Source organism: Haematobia irritans, chromosome 1, assembly GCF_050003625.1.
Source record: "Haematobia irritans isolate KBUSLIRL chromosome 1, ASM5000362v1, whole genome shotgun sequence".
Lineage (NCBI taxonomy): Eukaryota > Metazoa > Arthropoda > Insecta > Diptera > Muscidae > Haematobia > Haematobia irritans.
Window position 1 is genome coordinate 36,043,636 of NC_134397.1, and position 20,424 is coordinate 36,064,059.

The 20,424-nt window shown below is 33.8% G+C and overlaps 7 protein-coding genes and 1 long non-coding RNA gene across 12 annotated transcripts; 5 read left to right on the forward strand and 3 right to left on the reverse strand.

Moving 5' to 3' along the window:
- Positions 1-273: 273 nt before the first annotated feature.
- Positions 274-1,766, reverse strand: LOC142220567 (uncharacterized). The gene is made up of 3 exons (XR_012717889.1): positions 1,251-1,766; positions 759-1,185; positions 274-694 (listed from the first exon to the last, which is right to left on the reverse strand). It is a non-coding gene; the product is annotated as an uncharacterized LOC142220567 (long non-coding RNA).
- A 104-nt stretch (positions 1,767-1,870) lies between these two features.
- On the forward strand, positions 1,871-3,747 carry LOC142220565 (uncharacterized). Its single transcript, XM_075289751.1, has 2 exons — positions 1,871-2,102; positions 3,598-3,747. The coding sequence occupies exons 1-2, from the start codon at positions 1,964-1,966 to the stop codon at positions 3,666-3,668; spliced, it is 210 nt and encodes a 69-aa protein (XP_075145866.1). The 5' UTR covers positions 1,871-1,963; the 3' UTR covers positions 3,669-3,747.
- On the reverse strand, positions 3,677-4,694 carry LOC142220564 (RRP15-like protein). The gene is made up of 2 exons (XM_075289750.1): positions 4,547-4,694; positions 3,677-4,485 (listed from the first exon to the last, which is right to left on the reverse strand). The coding sequence occupies exons 1-2, from the start codon at positions 4,587-4,589 to the stop codon at positions 3,770-3,772; spliced, it is 759 nt and encodes a 252-aa protein (XP_075145865.1). The 5' UTR covers positions 4,590-4,694; the 3' UTR covers positions 3,677-3,769.
- Positions 4,695-5,458: 764 nt separating this feature from the next.
- LOC142220569 (RNA transcription, translation and transport factor protein) lies at positions 5,459-6,506 on the forward strand. Its single transcript, XM_075289753.1, has 3 exons — positions 5,459-5,618; positions 5,685-6,011; positions 6,076-6,506. Exons 1-3 carry the CDS (start codon positions 5,558-5,560, stop codon positions 6,429-6,431), a joined length of 744 nt encoding a protein of 247 aa, XP_075145868.1. The 5' UTR covers positions 5,459-5,557; the 3' UTR covers positions 6,432-6,506.
- On the reverse strand, positions 6,479-8,075 carry LOC142220568 (RAB6A-GEF complex partner protein 2). The gene is made up of 3 exons (XM_075289752.1): positions 7,633-8,075; positions 7,309-7,580; positions 6,479-7,253 (listed from the first exon to the last, which is right to left on the reverse strand). The coding sequence occupies exons 1-3, from the start codon at positions 7,952-7,954 to the stop codon at positions 6,585-6,587; spliced, it is 1,263 nt and encodes a 420-aa protein (XP_075145867.1). The 5' UTR covers positions 7,955-8,075; the 3' UTR covers positions 6,479-6,584.
- Positions 8,076-10,203: 2,128 nt separating this feature from the next.
- Positions 10,204-11,027, forward strand: LOC142220570 (small ribosomal subunit protein eS25). Of its 2 annotated transcripts, none has more exons than XM_075289754.1 (3): positions 10,204-10,340; positions 10,585-10,861; positions 10,926-11,027. In XM_075289754.1, exons 1-3 carry the CDS (start codon positions 10,338-10,340, stop codon positions 10,997-10,999), a joined length of 354 nt encoding a protein of 117 aa, XP_075145869.1. In that variant the 5' UTR covers positions 10,204-10,337; the 3' UTR covers positions 11,000-11,027. The 2 variants fall into 2 exon arrangements, with proteins under 2 accessions (XP_075145869.1, XP_075145871.1); XM_075289756.1 differs by lacking the exon at positions 10,204-10,340 and adding an exon at positions 10,470-10,488.
- A 2,809-nt stretch (positions 11,028-13,836) lies between these two features.
- VhaPPA1-1 (Vacuolar H[+] ATPase PPA1 subunit 1) lies at positions 13,837-15,304 on the forward strand. 4 transcript variants are annotated; one of them, XM_075289758.1, is made up of 3 exons: positions 13,837-13,943; positions 14,013-14,747; positions 14,801-15,304. In XM_075289758.1, exon 2 carries the CDS (start codon positions 14,081-14,083, stop codon positions 14,714-14,716), a length of 636 nt encoding a protein of 211 aa, XP_075145873.1. In that variant the 5' UTR covers positions 13,837-13,943; positions 14,013-14,080; the 3' UTR covers positions 14,717-14,747; positions 14,801-15,304. The 4 variants fall into 4 exon arrangements, with proteins under 4 accessions (XP_075145873.1, XP_075145872.1, XP_075145874.1 ...); XM_075289757.1 differs by having other exon boundaries at positions 14,825-15,304; XM_075289759.1 differs by having other exon boundaries at positions 13,851-13,943; positions 14,026-14,747; positions 14,825-15,304.
- Positions 15,305-16,675: 1,371 nt separating this feature from the next.
- On the forward strand, positions 16,676-19,500 carry Mps1 (dual specificity protein kinase monopolar spindle 1). Its single transcript, XM_075289765.1, has 7 exons — positions 16,676-16,885; positions 16,944-17,024; positions 17,088-17,949; positions 18,005-18,111; positions 18,171-18,540; positions 18,595-18,771; positions 18,829-19,500. The coding sequence occupies exons 1-7, from the start codon at positions 16,773-16,775 to the stop codon at positions 18,943-18,945; spliced, it is 1,827 nt and encodes a 608-aa protein (XP_075145880.1). The 5' UTR covers positions 16,676-16,772; the 3' UTR covers positions 18,946-19,500.
- Positions 19,501-20,424: the final 924 nt, after the last annotated feature.

Here is a 20,424-nt window from a genome sequence, read left to right on the forward strand (position 1 = left end):
AATAGCAATAATCTCTCAATTGTAATCCTCAAATTGAAATGCATTGCTACTCAATAATTTCTCAAACAGTTTTCAATGTGAGACAAATTAAAAACTAATATTGCTGCGAATATTTTCTAACCACAATTTGCATGAAAGTCAATCCCAGTTCTTACTGAAAGTCAACACTAAATTTCTAGTGATTTTGTACATTTTATTAATTTTTTTCGTTAAAAATATAATAATATTAAAAATAACATTAACAATATATAAAAATAATATGTTATAATACCAATCAAAACATAATTATCTTATTAAAGGTATTAATAACTAAAACTATCAATACAACTTTAAATAACTTAAACATTTTTCATGTATAATTTCCCCCATAATGTTGGTGTCACATAACTATTAATTAATTAATTATTAATTAATATGCTGAAAATTTCAAATAATTACTATCGAGGAATTTGCTGGCCTGCGTGTTAGAATAGATTCCATCAAGAGGAATTCACAAAATATCAAACTGATGACAGAATGTAAATTGATGTAATGCACATTTTCATCCAGAAGTTCTTGATTTAGGAACTGTTGCACTTTGTTTTAATTGGTTGCACTTTGCAAGTTTTCTGGAATCTTTTCTTTGTTGTTTCCTTCATCATTTTTTCACCGGTCAAAATCTTCCAAGAATATAACATCCAATGATTTTAGTTTTCTGCAAAACAATCGAGTTTTGTGATTTCCATTACGTTTTCATTTCACTTTTTATTTTGACTTACCAATTATAATTACCGTTTTGGATTAATTTCAGTTTTATGTCAATAAAAATAACTGACCACGTACTTCGTGGCACAAAATGTATTGAAACCCACAAAATTCCTCAAGAACGTTGGTGTCACAAAATTCTTGTAAAACTCATTAAAATTCGGGAAATTAGCAAGGAACTTGATGACTAGAGAGTTAGAATAAATTTCCAGCAATTTCAATTCACAAAATATCAAATTAAACCGATGATGCGATGTAAATTAAACTATAGGCGTGATGCGAATTATCACCCAGTAGTTGATATGGAAAAGCATAAATACCAAGTTTAATTCATTGTACTTTGATTTATGGAAACTTTCTCTTTTCGATAAGCCACCAACATTTTTCATTGGTCAACCTCTTAATGTTTCCAAGAATGCAGCATCCAAATATTTTAGTTTTCTGCAATGAGATTTAAATTTAGTGACTTCTCTAAAGTGTTGATTTAATTTTTCATATTGACTTACCAATTATTATAAACTATTTGAAGCAGTTCCAGTTACTTGTCCAACATTTTTTCATCGGTCAGCTTTTTAATGTTTTAAAGAACGTAGAATCCATAATTTTAGTTTTCGGCAAAGAGATATAATTTAGTGTCTTCCTTAAAGTTTCATATCATTTTTTTATTTTCACTTACGTATTATTATAAACTATTTGGAGTAAATTCAGTTTTTTGTCTAAAATGTTTTTTATTTCTTTCAATTGACCACGAACTTCGTTGCACAAACAAGTATTGAAAACCACATGGTTTTTTCGTTGCATTTTAGGGTAGTGTTTTGTCAAAGTTTTCTCATATTATCTTCAACCCCTTTTCAAAGATTTCGTCAACATTTTGGCAAATTGGAAGTAATTCGCAAACAATTTGAAGATGTATTGAATATGAGCTGTTTCAAGTCGAGTTGAATTTATGTTGATAATTATAGTTACCCTCAAACTGAAAAGTTGTTGCATTTGAAAAACGCTCATCCTGTGTTTATTGGGTCAGCTTTGTAAGTGCATCCCATTTTTCTTCGCCCACTATTTTTTACAGGACAATTTTTACGCGAACATAGCCATAGTTTAGCTACCATTGTCACCAGCTGTTATTAGTAAACATGTCAAATAAAATGTTTGTTTATGTTTTTCTCCATGTATGAGAAAAGCTATTTAACTGAAACTAACTTGAATTTATATCTATAAAATGTCTGGCGAAACCGAAGACTGTTTGTCTTGTCGATTAATAAGTGGATTTGGAATTATAGGCATGGGCGCATATATCTATTATCAAGGAAAACGTCGAAAACCTCTGGAAAGATATGCTATGAACTTAATGTCAACCGGTAAGATTGAATAAAATCCAATAAACAGCCAATTCAGACCATGCTAAGTTTAGGTTTGTCAGGCTCACTTAGACTATCCAGTCCATTATTGTTATTATTATTTTATAACCTCCACCATAGGATGGGGGTATATTAACTTTGTAATTTCGTTTGTGACACATCGAAATATTGCTCTAAGACCCCATAAAATATATATATGTATATATTCTGGGTCGTGGTGAAATTCTGAATCGATCTAGCCAACACCGTCCGTCTGTTTAAATCACGCTAACTTCCGAACGAAATAAGCTATCGACTTGAAACTTGGCACAAGTAGTTGTTAGTGATGTAAGTCGGATGGTATTGCAAATGGGCCATATCGGACCACTTTTACGTATATCCCCTATATAAACCGACAAATTTGGCTTGGCCATATCAGTCCATAATTATGTATAGCCCCCATATAAACCAATCCCCCATCACACAAAAATTGATCCATATCGGTTCATAATTGTATATAGCCCCCATATAAGGAAGGCGACCCCCATATTTCAATTTTGTCTCTCTAATCAGCGCGTAAAAGTTCATATAGGTCCGTAGTTATATGTAGACTTCCCTATATATACCGGTCAAGAACTGAATTATATACGTATTTAATCTGCCTTTTTTTTGTCCAATATATACCACGTTTGGACTAACTTACAATTTAGAAGACGATGTTAAGAAGATTTAAGATGCCTTGCCATAGGCAAGTATTACCACAACCCAATTAATTCGAGTCTTTAGTAGAAGTATCTATGCAATCCATGGTGGAGGGTACATAAGATTCGGCCTTTATTATTATTATTAAGTGGCTCGCTTCCGGCTATTTAACGTATCAGACCACTTAGTATTCATGCCATGTGGGAAAATGGAATAACTCGGCCCAAGACCGCTTATCACACGCTGATATTGTGCTCTCCCATACACTAAAATTACGATAGCCTTCTGGTATGGTATGTATCCTGAGGAATCTCCAATCTATGTCAAAGAGTATCGTCTTGCAGATATTGATTTAGCGTTAGCAAACTGTTGATCCACTCTCAATCATAATGCGATAGGGTGTGCCAGTTATACACCCTATCGCATTATGATTCTGCACATAAGATATCCTTGAACTTTCGAAGATAGCAAAGTATATCGCCTTCAAACTATACGTCAACAAAACTTTCATTCGTTTCATGTATGATTTTTGAAAGAAATTCGTTTCTAGTTAGTTTTTTTTTCAAACGACGTTACGCTGTAGCAAATTTAATAAAAGTAGAATCTTTTGCATATTGCAAACATCAAATAATTTGCAGATGTAAGACATATAGCTATGGCTTTGTTAACATCGTTTGTCGATCGATTTTTCTTCAGTCTTCATTTTATAAATATTTTAATCATTCATATATCATGCCATAACATCAATTTCAGCCATACTTTTACAAAAGTAGGGTATAATCGAAAATATTTCATAAAACTCCATCCTTTCCAGGTGCTGCTGCATTAGGCGTCGCTCGATTATTTAATATGCGATTTTTAAAGGCGAGGAAAGATGGCAGTTAAAAGTTAAATTAAGTGAAAATGTTTTGTATTTTGTTTACATAGATTTGTATATGTAAAAAATATTACCTAATATCTTAAAGTTAATGGTTTTTACTATATAACTATTCATCATCACTTTCGTTTGATTGGTTTTCATCTTCTTCTTCCTCCTCGTCCCAGTGCTTATTCTTTTTATTGGTCATAAAATCGTCCCGAAGTACATTCCATTCTGATTTCTTTTTCTTGTTGTCATAGTCATCATCGCTGCTATCACCCTGCTCCTTTTTCAGTTCGTTCTTTACTGGATTATCAACAGCTTCGGACTTGGCACGTTTTCCTCCCATAAGCACATCGAGAAATTTACGTTTATTTATATTATTCAGTACGGCCTCTTTGCGACTATCTAAAGGACCTGCTTCTTCCAATTGATGTTGTAAGTCTTTCTGCTGTATTCGCACGGCATTGAAAAGCTGAACCACTCCTTTGGTAGCAACTTTGCGTAATGCTCTTTCGCGTTCTATATCCTTCCACGATGGTTTAACGCGTAACTCAAGTTTTTGGTTTTTCGGCGGTTTTATATCGCCTTCCGTCTCCTCCTTGTCCTTGGATATTTCTTCCTTCTTGATTTCACCCTCTACTTCAAAACCATAATCAGCCTCGGATTTGTTTTTGTCACCAGCTTTTATCTTCTTTGCCCTGGACAATACTAACGTCTTTTTTGTTTTTGGCTTGTTGGTACTTAGAACTTTAGCAATGGAGTCGGCCCATCCGGCATTGCCCTGATGTTGGTCACCATCGGATGAGGAATCCTCTCGACTGTTTTCTTCATCTTCCGAATCTGCAAAAGTAAAGTTATCTATTAATATATACTGCAGCATATTTAAAATAATGCTTCATACCGTTATCACTAGAATGATTTTTCTTTAAACCTAGTAAGGCCATTTTTTAATGTTAACAACAACGTGAGAATTGGTTGGGTTTTAATGTTTACAAATAAAATTCACGTGTATGCGTAGATGTCAGCCGTACTAAATAATCTATTACAAAAAACGTTACGTACCGTGCAAAACGTGCAATGGTACACCGGGAGATAAACTAGAAAGAAATCAATAACACTGGAAGTGAAGCAAGCTCTTATGCGCCGTCCAGACTATAAGTTTATCCGGACGACAGTGCTCGTGTCGAACATATCCCATATATTGGCCACATTATAAGTTAAGTCTGAAGGCATAATCGATACTGCTTTATATTTATGGAATCGTTAACACATTTACCGATTATTTAGCCATCGCCAACAATGCTTACGGGATAACTTATAGTCTGGACGGCGCATAATGCGCCTATGTCGAACATATCCCAAATGTTGGCTACACTATAAGTTATGCTCGAAGACATAATAGATATTGCCGTTTGTTTATAGGATCGTTAACATTTGTCCATTATTTGGTCATCGCTGACAATTCGTATCTTTTCAAAACAGACATTCCGTCCGGATAAACTTATAGTCTGCACGGCGCATAAAATAAATAGAAAACATCTTATAAAATAATAACTATGCACTGGCAGAGGGCGTTCCTTTGTTATGTGAGATTTGGCGTTACGTTTGCATTAATTAAACTTGGCACACAGTAATATATCTACTACATATTAATTGTTTGAAAAACTTTGAATTTTTTGGCTTTTTTCAAGCGGTTGTGTTTAGTGGGATTGTATTGAAGATATTGAGTACTCATTTAATTGTAACGAGTACTCAAAAAATTAGTCAGTAACGAGTACATGTAATCGAATACTCGTTACTTTCCCAACACTACACAGTAATATTTATTTCTCGGCGTTACGTTTCCATTAATTAAACTTGACATATATTTATTTTTTGCACTACTGTCGCCGGCTGTCGCTCCCACAATAAAATGTTGAAATTAAAATTAGAAGCATTGGAGCATCCTACTCCAGATAAGTTAGACTACAATAGTAAGTAAAAAAATATTTGTCCAGTTTGGAGAAGTTCCCATGTTTTGTGTCTTGTTTCTATTGCAGATCGCAATGTATTTGCAAGTACGATTTTGTGGTTGGAAGACCAAAAAATCCGAACATACAAAATTGAAGATCGAGAGAATCTACGTAGAGTGGATGATTTAAATCAATGGGAACAGGCATATACTCAGTACAAACAAGACTTGGGTATGCCCAGTTTGAAGACACCACTGGAAGAACTTACTTGGATTCTTAGCTATGCCATACGTCTGGAGTTTTTGGACGCACCAGATGCCTATAAGGATTTAAACTCTGAAAAAGTAGCAGAACAAAGCAACAAATCAGTAAAACCAAGTATTAAGAATGAAAATTTTTTCGACAACATGGATTGTAAGTTCAAGATCTTATGTATGCCTATAGACAGCTATTAGCATCGCTATATGTTTGTTTTTAGTTCAACACAAAGACTTCATTGCCGGAGTTAGATCACTAGCAGCTAAATTGAAAATACCTAATCATCCAAATCATTTACTACAGTTAGAAGCCATTGCGCGGATAGTAAAAGAACGAATGGCTCCTGGTGTAAGAGACAGACCTGCTGTAGTTGGAACTCCATTCCCGTTTGAAATGGGCAATGATATAGTATCGCCCGATGATCCAAATCTTGATTACCCTGTTCGCATATTACGCTTATTGCAAATTCAAAGTTTACGTGAATTGCAAACACACATTAACGAGACGATTGTGGCAGTGCAGAATGTAACTGCAAACCCTAAAACTGACACGAAATTAGGAAAAGTAGGATTTTAAAGAATGCCTTTAAAATGCTATATATAATAAACAACAATATGCGAAGCTTATTAGTATATATATGTAAGATATATATATGAATGGTATATTTATTTAGAAAAATTATATAGGAATAATGCATCTACTACTTTCACATTTTACTCTGTGATTTAATCACTTTATCAACAACGTATGAGCCTGAGAAGGCGCATATATTTGCAAGGGATTTGCGGGGTATATAGTAATGGGTAAATTCCACACCATTGTCTCAACTGGTATTTCATTTGGAGCAAGCAATTCTCCTACGTCGGGATTCTTCTTTCCAAAATCCATCATTTCACTAGTAACAAATTCAAAATGAAGTCTCCACTTTACATCTACACAATCGGTTCGAAAAGTAGGTGTTATGTGTAACGGAATTGGAACCACCACTTGAGTCTGCAACAATGCATAGCAGACCTGATGACACTTTGTCACTGATGTCACTTTTCCAGTGGGCTCATTATTTCCCTCATTATCTTTCGATGAGGCTGACGTTGAAGACTTGTGCATGAAGTCGGATCCCACACCACTTGCAACACTCGCCATGTCTAGGGAGTTAACTGATGAATTATCATTTAGTTCTGTATTTGATGTTCTACGTTCAGAATTGTCTAACAAGATTTCTTGTACTTGTAATTTTACAGAAAATTGTACGCATCGTACTTTACAATTTGCAAAGTCCAAACTGCCTACAATGTCTTCTCCCAACTTATATGCTGGTTTAAAAAGACAAAATCTGCCCACATATCCGCGTTTATTAGATATACGGTAGAATTTGGGAGCCCTTCTGGCAGTCACATTCTGAAAGCAAATAACTGAAAGCATTTTGTATTATAAACCAATAGTGTAAATTTACCTTTAAATGATGCCAAGATATTTCCAATTCACTAATTTCCTTTTTTTCAAGGAATGGGTTAGTGGGTGCAAGTTCATCATTAGTTTCTTCTGTTATAGGAAGCTCATCGGCTCTGGCTATCAGTGGTATAGGCAGCACCCTAATTGGAACAGTGAGAGTTTGGACCTTTGATTTTACCCTCTGAGTAGCTATAGTCAATTTATAGAAGTATTTAATGTCGTGGCCTCTGTATGTTGGAGGTCCATCCCTTGGCACCAATTCATTGAAAAAGTCTGTAACAATAAAGGTAGGGTTAAGTTTGATAAAACTAAGCAAGAAACGTACATGTTTTGGCCTCATTTGGTTTCAACTTCAAATCACAAAATAGAATTTTGGGCTTTGTGGCTATGACAACGTCCCCAGGAGCTTGTGTTACCGCATCTAAAGCTGTTTTCCCCACCATTTCAATCATTTTTTCTTGATTGTTTACATTGGTCTTACGATAGCAATGTAATTGAACTGATGCCCAAGCTAAACTTTCAACGGTATCATTTTTAATGGCACCACCGGCCGGAGTTCGGTGGGTAAATTCTATCAAACATTCGACATATTCGCCAGTCGCGTATATAGAGTCAGACCTCACTAATTTTGCTTTAATTTCAATCATAGTTTTTTTTTCCTTTTAAGTTGCTCCCAATTCAATCATAGTTTGTCAGCATTCTTTGGGTAAAATCGACTAATTAGGAGTATTCAATGTAGTAGTAAATGCAGAGTAGTTATCAAAGAATCTAAAATCGTTCGACGAAAACTATCACACGGTAGATGGCGGTTTCAGGCTGTCAAATCCGATTAATTGTGTATACAATCATAGCGACTATCGGCAGACGAACATTTTTTATGACCAAAAACTATCTATTGTATTGTGATTAGGGCTGTCATTCTAGATCGATTTTTAAAAATGCCGGGATTCGGGATTTCAACATATAAAGGGTGATTTGTTAAGAGCTTGATAACTTTTTTTTTTAAAAAAAACGCATAAAATTTGCAAAATCTCATCGGTTCTTTATTTGAAACGTTAGATTGGTCCATGACATTTACTTTTTGAAGATAATTTCATTTAAATGTTGACCGCGGCTGCGTCTTAGGTGGTCCATTCGGAAAGTCCAATTTTGGGCAACTTTTTCGAGCATTTCGGCCGGAATAGCCCGAATTTCTTGGGAAATGTTGTCTTCCAAAGCTGGAATAGTTGCTGGCTTATTTCTGTAGACTTTAGATATGACGTAGCCCCACAAAAAATAGTCTAAAGGCGTCAAATCGCATGATCTTGGTGGCCAACTTACCGGTCCATTTCTTGAGATGAATTGTTCTCCGAAGTTTTCCCTCAAAATGGCCATAGAATCGCGAGCTGTGTGGCATGTAGCGCCATCTTGTTGAAACCACATGTCAACCAAGTTCAGTTCTTCCATTTTTGGCAACAAAAAGTTTGTTAGCATCGAACGATAGCGATCGCCATTCACCGTAACGTTGCGTTCAACAGCATCTTTGAAAAAATACGGTCCAATGATTCCACCAGCGTACAAACCACACCAAACAGTGCATTTTTCGGGATGCATGGGCAGTTCTTGAACGGCTTCTGGTTGCTCTTCACTCCAAATGCGGCAATTTTGCTTATTTACGTAGCCATTCAACCAGAAATGAGCCTCATCGCTGAACAAAATTTGTCGATAAAAAAGCGGATTTTCTGCCAACTTTTCTAGGGCCCATTCACTGAAAATTCGACGTTGTGGCAGATCGTTCGGCTATTCATGATGAAATGTCAAAGCATACTGAGCATCTTTCTCTTTGACACCATGTCTGAAATCCCACGTGATCTGTCAAATACTAATGCATGAAAATCCTAACCTCAAAAGAATCACCCTTTAGAATCCATGGATTTCTTCCGGGATGCTGAAATTTATGGGATTCTCTAAATATTTTAAGTAATAACAATCTACAGCGCCTAAACATTTTTGTATATTTTATTTAATTTTATTTGAACAATTTAGTTCAATTCAATTTTATTAGCAAAAAACAACAAAAGAACATAAGAGTAAATTAAAAAGCAATTTTAAATTGCTATCATACATAACGAACACTTAGTCCATCTCAACATTGTGAAGAAAACAAAAATATTTTGACAAAAATAAATTTAAAAAAAAAACCGTTTCATATCGCTAACATATCTTACTCAGCTAAATATTTTAAGGATTAGGTTAGATTATGCGTATTTTAGTATACTTGAGATCCTTTTGTACTTCATAGATTTAAGTAAAAATATTAAGGCACCCAAATTTGTGTCAGATAATCTTTCATTCTTGTCATATTTTCGACGGACCTTTTATCATTGTTCAAAGGAGGACCTGATCGTTTACTTCGATTCTTGATGAAGTTGTGCTGTTTATAGTACACCTCATGTATAATAAATTCTTACTCAAGGTGTATCATAAATGTTTATTAACTCAATTTGTTGGGTATGAAATCTAAGGCCCGTTTGCACTGAATTAAGACTCCAAATTATTAATAAACAATTTTAAAAAGCCACAAATTTAACAAATTTTGTTTATTTTTTCGGGATCCTGAAAAATCCCGGGATACAAAATAAAAATCCCGCTATTCGGGATTAATCCCGTCCCGAAAATCCCAATTTTTAGTGAATTCTATTAACATTGATTAATAATTATCAAAATAATTTTTCTATTTTACCAACTTAGGAATGTAATAGAACCCATCTTAAGTCTTGTGTTCTTGTGCCATACTACTTCGGTACTTATAATTTCGTTGTCTACGTTATGTTATACCTAAAATCATATCTAATTGTACGATTTATATATTATTATAATATATAACATAATTATAAATAAAAAGATTTAAAAAATGTGTTCATGCGACATCTTGTGTTTGTTAGTAATAACTAAATTCTGAACACTTCCTAAGCTGTCAAAATATTGCACACACATTGTGGTAGCACTGCCAATTTCCGTCCTCCATCTTTTTGCTTTGAGGTTTTCAAGATGGTAAGTCGTGTGGCTAATGTTTTCGACGAAAATTCTGTGTAAATTGGTTAAAAGTGAAGTTCAAAGTGAATAATAACTAATACAAAAGAGGAAAATTATTTGTCTATGAATTCCATGTCAACAAAATGTTGCATCTTTCAATACCATGGTGAAAACATCGTCGAAAACAATATCCATTATTTTTGACATAACCTATGAAGTGTATACGGTGTGGTGCTAATGTGTTGATTTGTTTTATTCTCAGCCGCCAAAGAAGGACGCAAAATCGTCGGCCAAACAGCCACAAAAGACACAGAAGAAGAAGGAAGGTAGCGGTGGCGGCAAAGCCAAGAAGAAGAAGTGGTCTAAAGGAAAAGTCAGGGATAAGTTGAACAATCAAGTTCTCTTCGATAAGGCCACCTATGAAAAATTGTACAAGGAAGTGCCCCAATACAAATTGATCACTCCCTCTGTAGTATCTGAACGTCTAAAGATCCGTGGTTCTTTGGCTAAGCGTGCTTTGATTGAATTGCGCGAGAAAGGTAAGAATATCTTCCGCTCTCATTTAAAGCAAATCTAAATGTTTTTTTTTCGTTTTGTTTGCAGGTTTAATTAAACAGGTCGTGCAACATGCCTCTCAAGTCATTTACACACGTGCCACCAAGGGTGATGATGCGTAAATAAATCGTACCTCCTAAGACATGTTTACATATTTTTTGTATTAAATGACTTAAAAGGTGAATTCTGGTTTGTTCTTATTTTATATATGCAAGGAAGTTCTTGGAGCGGTACGTAAACAATCGTGCTCGGTTCGCTGGCGATTGTGGGTAGTGTCAACAATATATACAACAAACACACTCGGAATTTTGGGTATCTGAAAAGAATTATTTTATAGCAAAGGTATATATTTTTTTGTTTTTGAAATACGACGTATAGGGCCAAACATTTTTTAATGCCACCATCGTAAAACTGCAAAAAGCACAATTTCATTTTGAACCCGGTAAGAATTTTAAAAAGCACTAGAATAGCAACAACAAAATAAATCATTCCTTAGAATAGCGGTGGCTATTATCAACCGGTAATAGGATATATCAGCAATTCCCGTAAATTGTTTAGCATCAATATCTATCCGTTGGATATTGTCCATTTCATAGTAAAATTGTGAATTTTGCCAAACAAGTAAGAAACGCGAAACATGGGATCGAAAACAAAAACTCAATTTTGGTGTACTACATCGGTTTTTGGATTGTGAATGAAATTGTGGATTCTGAGACACCATACATTGGAATTAGATGAATGGTTTACATGCACAATGAAAAAAAAACAATTATACTTTTTGAAAGAAATGTGGTCCAAGAATACAAAAGACGAAAAGCTACTTTGTAATCTTCCAAATCCGGCCAATCAACTTCTGACGTTTTTGAAAAGTGCAGATATCACTTATTTTAGGGATAGAAAGGAATATATACTTAGAGACATGGTCAATATTAATACGTAAAATTATCTGATACAAAAGCAGCTAAAAAAATTCAAAAAGTACTTTCTTATACTGATGACAATTATTTTTGATTTTTATACCCTCCACCATAGGATGGGAGGTATTATTCAGAACTTGAAGGAAAACTACACACTAACTATGCACCTGTCCTAGCGGAGTTTTGCCCAAAACGACATAGATATATCTCGTTTACGTTTGCGAGTCACAAGCATATGTACCTGCAACGAATAATTAGTGCCAGGAGGAAGACTAAATTTTTGTCCAAAGCGAACTAATGTTGTATCAGACCCTGCACAAACCACACTAACTTAAATGAAATATGCATTTTTGATAAGATTTATTAACACATATATTTGGCTAATATTTTGCAATGCAGCAACGTACATAGAATACTTTTTCGGGGCCGAGCGAATATTTACTCTGGAATCTAGTTAGTTTGTTACATGTATTATTTTATTTATTTAATTTGATTTAAAAATGATAATCATTTTAGAGTACATTTCTATTTAAACAAACAAGTTAATCATGGACAGTTTCCGACACTGAAATAAAAGAATGATTATCATATATTATTCTGGAATCTAATTAGCCAAGACATTTTTGTACGGATGCGGTTAAGTTAAGAAGTTAATGGACTGATTTCAAAAAGGAGACATTCGAGCAAATCGACTTTAACCCTCTAATGCCCCAATTTTTTTGCCATCTGATTAAATGTTCAATGTTAAGGACACAAAAGCAAGAGAACTAAGCAAGAAAAATGTATACCGTAAAATTCAGCATATACTGCAAAGCCTCTTGAATAGTTTCAAATAAGTTTTGTTTTTATTTTGCCCATTTTTGTTGTCTTAAGGTGTGTTTTACTAAAATCTTCCTTATTAAATGAAGGCCGCCTAAAGGCGGGCTTGTGCATTAGAGTGTTAAGGCATTCTATTACGTTTTGAATAAACGAAATGTAATAAATTTGATCTTATATCTGATCTCGGTCGGATTCGAATAAAAGTGTCTTTTAAAATAGGCTTTTACAATAAAGATTGAATATATTTTCATTTACATATATTCATTATAATTAAAAATTGCAATAAATAAAAAAATAAGAACTAGCAACTAAAGCTATCGTGGTGATAAATCATGCAAATATGACAGGTAAAGTCGGTCAGGATGTTAAGGAGTCTAAACAATAGCCTTATGCAAAAAATAGCAAGCAATCAGATCATATTGTAACCCCAAATTAAAGCAAATATATATTTGGTGATGGCATTTACAATGCTGGAATATGTTAAAAAAAATATTCCGCGTTCTTGAAAAATATTTGTGCAACATATTAAATTGCAAAGCTTGACGAGTTGCAAATCCAAATAAGTTTTTTCATAGACTTTTTCTATGAGTACATAAGCTTTCACGTCGCAGATATAGTTTATTCTGAAAATAGATTTATATGAAGGCTATATATAAGTGTGGCTTTTAAGCCTGTCATTCAATACGACTGAAATATAGCCGCCAATCAAAATATTTATTTTTTCATCTATAACAAATTAGCAACAGATATGAATAAATGTAAATTTGAAATTTGGTTGTACGATTTATCTCAGCGGTTCCGTACTTTTACAGCAATATTTCATGTTCGAAACGAATTTGTTCTTTCGACTAGGATGTCCAAAACAGCTAATAGGAGGTTTAGCTATTACTTTGATGTGTTAATGGAGCGTTGAGCTGCGCCGAGTAGACATATTTGTTTCGGTTTAGCCTGCAGGCCGCTATTGCCAAAAATTAATACCCTGTTTCCGTATGTCGAACGAAAACCCAGTCGACTGAAAAGCAGTCACTCGAATTCGAATCAATTTGGGCTTGGCCTTCAGGCCGCTGGTGCCAAAAATTAAGTGTCACCGCAACAGAAAAAATGGGTTGGCTTAAAAATAAAATACAATTGGACAACAAATTGCACATATTCCTATAACGCAATTACGATAGGTACCAACACTAACATTTATTTCAACCCTGATTAATTGTCAAATACAGAAATTATTTTGATATGATTTTAATACGCTAGAGAGCAGCACTTGATCATGTGATTAAGGCTGAGGTTTTTTCTTGGTAGTCACCTGTCATTGAAAATTATCTGCGAAATTGTGAGTTTTTTTGTTCTTTGGTTGAATTTTAATGTACGTAAATATTGTCTTTTCTGGTCGAAAATAAAGAAACATTTTGCAGATTGTTGAAAATCCAGTTTTCATCACACCAATAAAGCAAAAACCTAACGCTTACAATGGCCCAGTTACGTTCGATTGTGGGAAAAACATTTGGTTGGCTATTTGTAGCCGTGTGTACTGTGCTGATATTTTATCACGTCTTCACTGGCAAGGGTGAACGTGTAAGCGTAGGATGGTTCTTGGCATCTAGTTCGCCCTATATGTGGGCTTGCTTGGGAATTGGTTTGGCCGTAGCATTATCTGTGGTTGGCGCTGCTTTGGGTATACACACAACTGGTACCAGTATAGTTGGTGGTGGTGTCAAAGCTCCACGCATCAAGACCAAAAATTTGATTTCTGTTATCTTCTGCGAAGCTGTAGCCATTTATGGCCTTATTACTGCCATTGTTTTATCTGGTCTACTGGAGTCATTCAAAATGCAGACTGCCTTGTCCAGCCAGACTGTGATGAATAATAATTGGACAGCCGGATACGTGATGTTTGGAGCTGGTCTTGCCGTTGGTTTGGTTAATTTGTTTTGCGGTATAGCTGTCGGTGTCGTAGGCTCCGGTGCTGCGTTGGCTGATGCCGCCAATTCAGCACTTTTCGTTAAAATCCTCATTGTGGAAATTTTTGGCTCTGCCATTGGTTTGTTCGGATTGATTGTCGGTATATACATGACATCAAAAGTGAAGATGGGAGACAAGGAATAAAGTGTGACTACCTACACACTTGCCGGCAAAAGTGAGTAAAAACATATCCATAAAGAATAATGCCTAACGAACAATGCCTTTAAGAATCTTAATGTTTTTACAATTCAGGAATTGCCAATTAAATATCCATTCCATCTAATCTAAAATACAATTGGAAATACCAACTTAAAGTAATGGACGAAAGCGGTAATCATAGAAACAAAATTCATCTGTAACATTAAATTAACTTTTAGAGTGTGTGTGTTGCATAAACTCTCACGAACTGGAAATAATCATATTTATTCTTTATATAAACAAAGGCATAAATCTTGTGGTACTTATGTTGCATACTATCAGCATCAATCAACAACTTAATTGCAATGTAAGTTCTCATAGATTTAACAAAACTTTTCTAAATGTATATCCTTCTCCTTGCAAGTTGTTTTTGTTTGAAGTTTTCTTTATATTGTTAAATATTATGTATTATTTTTTAAATCCTATTTAAAATACTGTATACAAAAGATTTATATAACTATAATGTATGAAAATATTGTAAAAAGTATTGGATATAACAATAAATATCGATATTGTTCGTTTTCTTTCAACTAATCTGGAGCACATTTTATTTCGGTATTATTTGCCTATTTTAAAACATTAATTTGGAGCTAAGTTGTAGTAGATTTTATGTTCGATAACCCAGGAAGATTGGGAAAATATAAACCTACATCACATACTGACAAAAATTCTTCCAGCAAGACTTCTCTTCCTCAAATGTCTTCAGTTGGTATAAAAAATTTAAAAACTTAAATAAGTCTAAATTTCCATTTAGATGCATCTTCATCTTTCAATTGTTTTCAGCAATATATATATAATGTCGCAATACGATGATTGGACATTTTTGCCCCCAGATGAGTCAAAGGATATATACAATGGGAGATTGTTGGGAAGGAATGTATCGTCTTGTCATAAAGTTGTCCAATATTAGATCAGTTTTACAGCTTTTGTTCGTACAGCAAACGAAGAGGAAAGCCATGATTTTTCACATTTTATAAGTAGTCAAGGCTGTGAATAATATTAGGGATATTGGTGCTCTGTGAATAAAATTCAAGATATATATAAATAGCTAATATGGATTAAATTAACTCTGCTGCGTGTACGCTATTTCATTTTATTATTCTCCAAAGTAATATATACAAAGCCAAACCTGGCACAAATAACAATATATTACGAATATATGCAGTGATAAAATAGCTACATAATAAAATAAAATATTAAAAAAAAAAATAGAATTTAAATTAAAAAAAAATATATAATAATTTAAAAAATTAAAGAAAAACTTTAGGAGTAAATTCTAGCATTCTGGCCTTTTGAACGCATCAGTGCATCAGAGAGGTTCTGCGAGAATAGCCTTTAGTAGCTCAAATTTTAAATTCACTAACATTTTCCATATTTGCTATCAGAGTACCAATCGGAATTACCCAAACTAATAAAATATATAAAAAAGTAAAACAGATGCTCACATTTTAATTTTTTTATTATTTGATTGGCTTAATAACAAAAAATTTTTCTTCTACCTTTTGAACGCATCAGTGCATCAGAGAGGTTCTGCGGAAATAACTTAGTAGGTTAAATTTACTAGCGTTTTTCTATATTTGCTATCAGAGTACCAATCGGAATTAGCCAAATTCAATAAAATGTATAAAAAAGTAAAGCAGATGCACAAATTTTCATTTTTTTATTATTTTATTGGCTTCACAATAAAAACATCATTTAAAATAATATTTGTATCCGACATAATTTTAAACATTGTGAAACCGCCTTGAAATCAAATAATGCTCAAATGTTTCAGTTGGCTTTGTCAGTTTTACGGAGCAATTGACCAACCCCCCAATCTTTGTTTGCGATAATTGTTTTACGTAGTCATCCTATGTTCGGTACGCAACGCACTGACATATGCAATTAGGGATGTCGGTGAAAACGATGAATGGAATGAATGTCGATCATTTTTGTTTACATATGTGCGTAATTTGAATTTATTAATCATTAAATAAGTTTAAATTGTGATTTTGAAAAGTAAATGTCTTTCCACTATCCAAGACGTGTAAAAGATTTGCCAAAATTAGAACTTGATTCTGAAGATGAATTTAATACTCCGCTCAAAACGAAACCAAACAAAGAAAAAGTCCATTGGTAATACCCAAAGAGGATATGGAAACATTTGATACGTATTAATTTCTATTTTCCGTAGTTCTGGCGCCTCTAATAAGGAAAATGAGAATGGACCCATTAATACCTCGTCGACAATTTCATTTAATAGTCTTCGAATGGTGTAAGTTTTGTCGACGGCGGATTTTGTAGAAATCATTGGTACAAAGAAGTATTTTTTTTTTAGGCCAAAACGTCGAGCAGAGTTGCCTACTCTGGAATCAGATTCAGAGGAAGAGGAATCTGCCAAAAACGATAATCTAAATTGTGCTATTCTCAATGATTCATTCCTTCTAACACCGGGGAAAAGCTATCCTGGGGAGGGAAGTTCCAAAGAGAGCTCCGTTATTAAAGAGAAAGTCACAGACATGACCAATGATATGTCACTACTGTCACACTTTAATAAAATGGATTTAAAAAGTCCATCAAAAGAAGAGGAGAAGCAATTGAAGCACATTCCGGAAAATGTGGCCCCTGAGGAAACGCAGGAGCAAAATAATTTGCCAATTGCATCTTGTGTGAAAAAATCATCGTCATCGTTAGATGCTCAATTCGCTACCCCCCAAATAAGATCATTTTCTGTGCAAAGAAGACCTCGAGACTTATGTTCCACCCAATCGCAAAAAACAAAATCAGCCATTGTAAATGAGTTTAGGTCACAGAAAGTCTTATTTCAAACACCTATGGCCATAACAAGGACGCCAATGTCTTGCCTACCCAACGACAGCATATCATTGTCATTATGCGACACAATAAATGAGTGTGGAACACCATCCACGGCTGAGAAAACTCCTCAAAATAAAGTTGAAAAATCGATGGGACGATCAAAAAAATCACTGGAATGCGACTTTCTTGAAGCTAGCAAAGAACAACCTCAGACACAGAACGACAATAAATCCAAATGCACAGCCATTACAACCCGGGATAAAGAAACAATAGTCCACATTAATAACTCGAACTATATTATCGTTCAAAAATTGGGAAGCGGTGGATCTAGTTCAGTTTATCTAGCAAAGAGAGAGGAGGATGGAAAAGAATGTGCATTAAAGGTTAAAAAATAAAGTTATTATTAGAGAGAATTATACTATAATATTTGCAATATAGGTTGTAGATTTGCAAGGCGATCCAGCTGTTGTTGAAGGATATTTGAATGAAACCAAACTATTGGCCAAACTGCAGGGAAATGTTTGCGTAGTATCATTGTATGAGTAGTAAGTAATATCTTTAATTTTTATGTTGTATTCAAAGTTACCATGTGAACATCTTACAGCCAATTACTTCGAAAAGAATCCAAACTATTTCTTGTCATGGAAAAAGGAGACTCCGATTTGCATAAAATTTTACAAAATTACACCACAAATCTACCCTTGTATGTTTTGACGAACTTTTTGTATCAAATGATTCAGGCTGTCAATTATATTCACATAAATGGTGTTATACATTCCGATTTGAAGCCGGCCAACTTTCTTATGATAAATGGAAGATTGAAGCTTATCGATTTTGGAATTGCCTCCAATATATCCATCGACTCGACAAGTATTATAAAGTTTTCCCAAGCCGGAACTTTTAATTATATAAGCCCCGAAGCGCTGACCGATACTTCTACAGGCAGTAGTCCACGAAATCAACCAAAGATTAAGGTTCAAAAAAATTATTTTTACCGATCACAAATTCAAATATCTTGATATTTCTAGATTTCTACAAAATCCGACGTATGGTCTTTGGGTTGCATCTTGTATTTACTTCTTTATAAGAAAACGCCGTTTGGTCATATTAAGAATATATGCGCTAAAATTAGTGCTATTTGCAGCCCAACACAAAATATTGATTTTGGTCCGTTACCTCCTTATTATCCTGCCATGCTGGTTCATGTACGTAGTATTAAACATCCATAATAAAATTAATATTTATATTTGAATTTCTTTAAGATGGCTAAGAATTGTCTTCAACATAACCCCAAACAACGACCATCATGTGCCGATTTGCTCAAATATCCGTTTAATATGATTATTCCAATTCAGAATTTAACACTGCCCCCAAAATGATTATTTAGAAAACGCACACTTGATGTCACGGATGATAACAATTCTCCCTGGAGTTTCTTAATCAAAATTATTATCGCCCTTAATTAAATGAATACGAAAAATAAGAAAAGAAAATCCCCGTTGATCATGAAGTACTACATTTCTACCTTTTAAGTATAGAATATTATGTATAATTAAATAAAAAAACAATGATTATAAGATATATAAAATTTTGAAAAGTTTCACACCAATGTATCCTGGCATGGACATCATTATTTCCTCTTCACAGGAAGTTCTATTGGATATGAATTTCATGCAGTTAGTCTCATTTTAACAAATTCAAATTTCTTGAATTTTCCCTACGGGAAATCGCCTCTAATGGACCTATCATATCAGTGCTCCAGTTTGTCGCAATTTTTGATATTAAAATCTTATTGGATCTACATATTTTCTGAAATACAATTATCAAAATAATATATTGTTCAACATAAAATTCGTTCATAAAATAAAATATAGTAAATCTCCGGAATATCTACTTGAACGAGTGGAATATGTGCGGGATTCGCAACCCTATAACCTGCGTACATTAAATAATTTTCGGATACAAAGTGTAAGAACAATCAACATACAACGATCACTCTTCTATAAAGGATTGCAATTGTATAATGAGCTTTCAAAAAACATAAAAAATGAGTCAAATAATGTAATTTTTCAAAAAATGTGTTGTTAAGATTTTTTAAGAAATATGTCAAATTAATATTGAAAATGTATATTATGTAACACCTTAAAGTATTATATACTAATATTGCAAAAGTTTTTGCTTTCTACCCTGTCAGCATTTCAAAGTTCCATATCATCCTCATCGCTACTACAGACTCGTAAGCGACATTACAACAATCGCCAACTGTGATGGGGGAAGCATATCAAAAAGTACGTAATGTATATGAAAGTATTTTGCCATCACTATTGTTATATGAGCCATTTTATATTTTGAAACACCAAGCACAGCTAGCTTATTATAATTTATTTAAATAAAAACGAAAATGAAATGCTGAAAACGTAGCTATGACGCTTAAAATTTTGAAGGTATATTGGTGAACAATTTTCGACTTTCCAAATGGAATAAAGAGATATTTTTCCATGTTATATTTTGTGGTGTTTCACAAAATATAAAATGGTTCTTGTAACAATAGTGATGGCAAAATATTTTGATGTACATTTCATAGTTTTTGATATGCCTACCCCATCACAGTTAGCGATTGTTGCAGTGTCATTTACGAGCCTTTGGTAGCGATGAGGATGAAATGGAACTTTGAAATGCTGGCAGGGTGATAGACGCTAGAGCATCATCCGAATATAGCAGAATTGGAACTTAAAAATCGACTTAATTCCTTTTTTAAGGCATTATGTTCAATGTGTTTTTATTCGTATAAATGTTATACCTGGAATAATTTATAAATTTTTATTAAAATTAATAAACATCTAAACAATCGTATTTTA

Coding starts and splice junctions, on each gene's coding strand:
- LOC142220565 (XM_075289751.1), top strand. CDS start 1,964: ATGTCTGGCGAAACCGAAGACTGTTTGTCTTGTCGATTAATAAGTGGA. Junction 2,103..3,597: donor TATGAACTTAATGTCAACCG/GTAAGATTGAAT, acceptor CATCCTTTCCAG/GTGCTGCTGCATTAGGCGTC.
- LOC142220564 (XM_075289750.1), bottom strand. CDS start 4,589: ATGGCCTTACTAGGTTTAAAGAAAAATCATTCTAGTGATAACG. Junction 4,486..4,546: donor AAATCATTCTAGTGATAACG/GTATGAAGCATT, acceptor TTACTTTTGCAG/ATTCGGAAGATGAAGAAAAC.
- LOC142220569 (XM_075289753.1), top strand. CDS start 5,558: ATGTTGAAATTAAAATTAGAAGCATTGGAGCATCCTACTCCAGATAAG. Junction 5,619..5,684: donor AGATAAGTTAGACTACAATA/GTAAGTAAAAAA, acceptor TTTCTATTGCAG/ATCGCAATGTATTTGCAAGT. Junction 6,012..6,075: donor TTTTTTCGACAACATGGATT/GTAAGTTCAAGA, acceptor GTTTGTTTTTAG/TTCAACACAAAGACTTCATT.
- LOC142220568 (XM_075289752.1), bottom strand. CDS start 7,954: ATGATTGAAATTAAAGCAAAATTAGTGAGGTCTGACTCTATATACGCG. Junction 7,581..7,632: donor ACCAAATGAGGCCAAAACAT/GTACGTTTCTTG, acceptor TTATTGTTACAG/ACTTTTTCAATGAATTGGTG. Junction 7,254..7,308: donor TATCTTGGCATCATTTAAAG/GTAAATTTACAC, acceptor ATTTGCTTTCAG/AATGTGACTGCCAGAAGGGC.
- LOC142220570 (XM_075289754.1), top strand. Junction 10,862..10,925: donor GATTGAATTGCGCGAGAAAG/GTAAGAATATCT, acceptor TTTTGTTTGCAG/GTTTAATTAAACAGGTCGTG.
- VhaPPA1-1 (XM_075289758.1), top strand. CDS start 14,081: ATGGCCCAGTTACGTTCGATTGTGGGAAAAACATTTGGTTGGCTATTT.
- Mps1 (XM_075289765.1), top strand. CDS start 16,773: ATGTCTTTCCACTATCCAAGACGTGTAAAAGATTTGCCAAAATTAGAA. Junction 18,541..18,594: donor GAAATCAACCAAAGATTAAG/GTTCAAAAAAAT, acceptor TGATATTTCTAG/ATTTCTACAAAATCCGACGT. Junction 18,772..18,828: donor ATCCTGCCATGCTGGTTCAT/GTACGTAGTATT, acceptor AATTTCTTTAAG/ATGGCTAAGAATTGTCTTCA.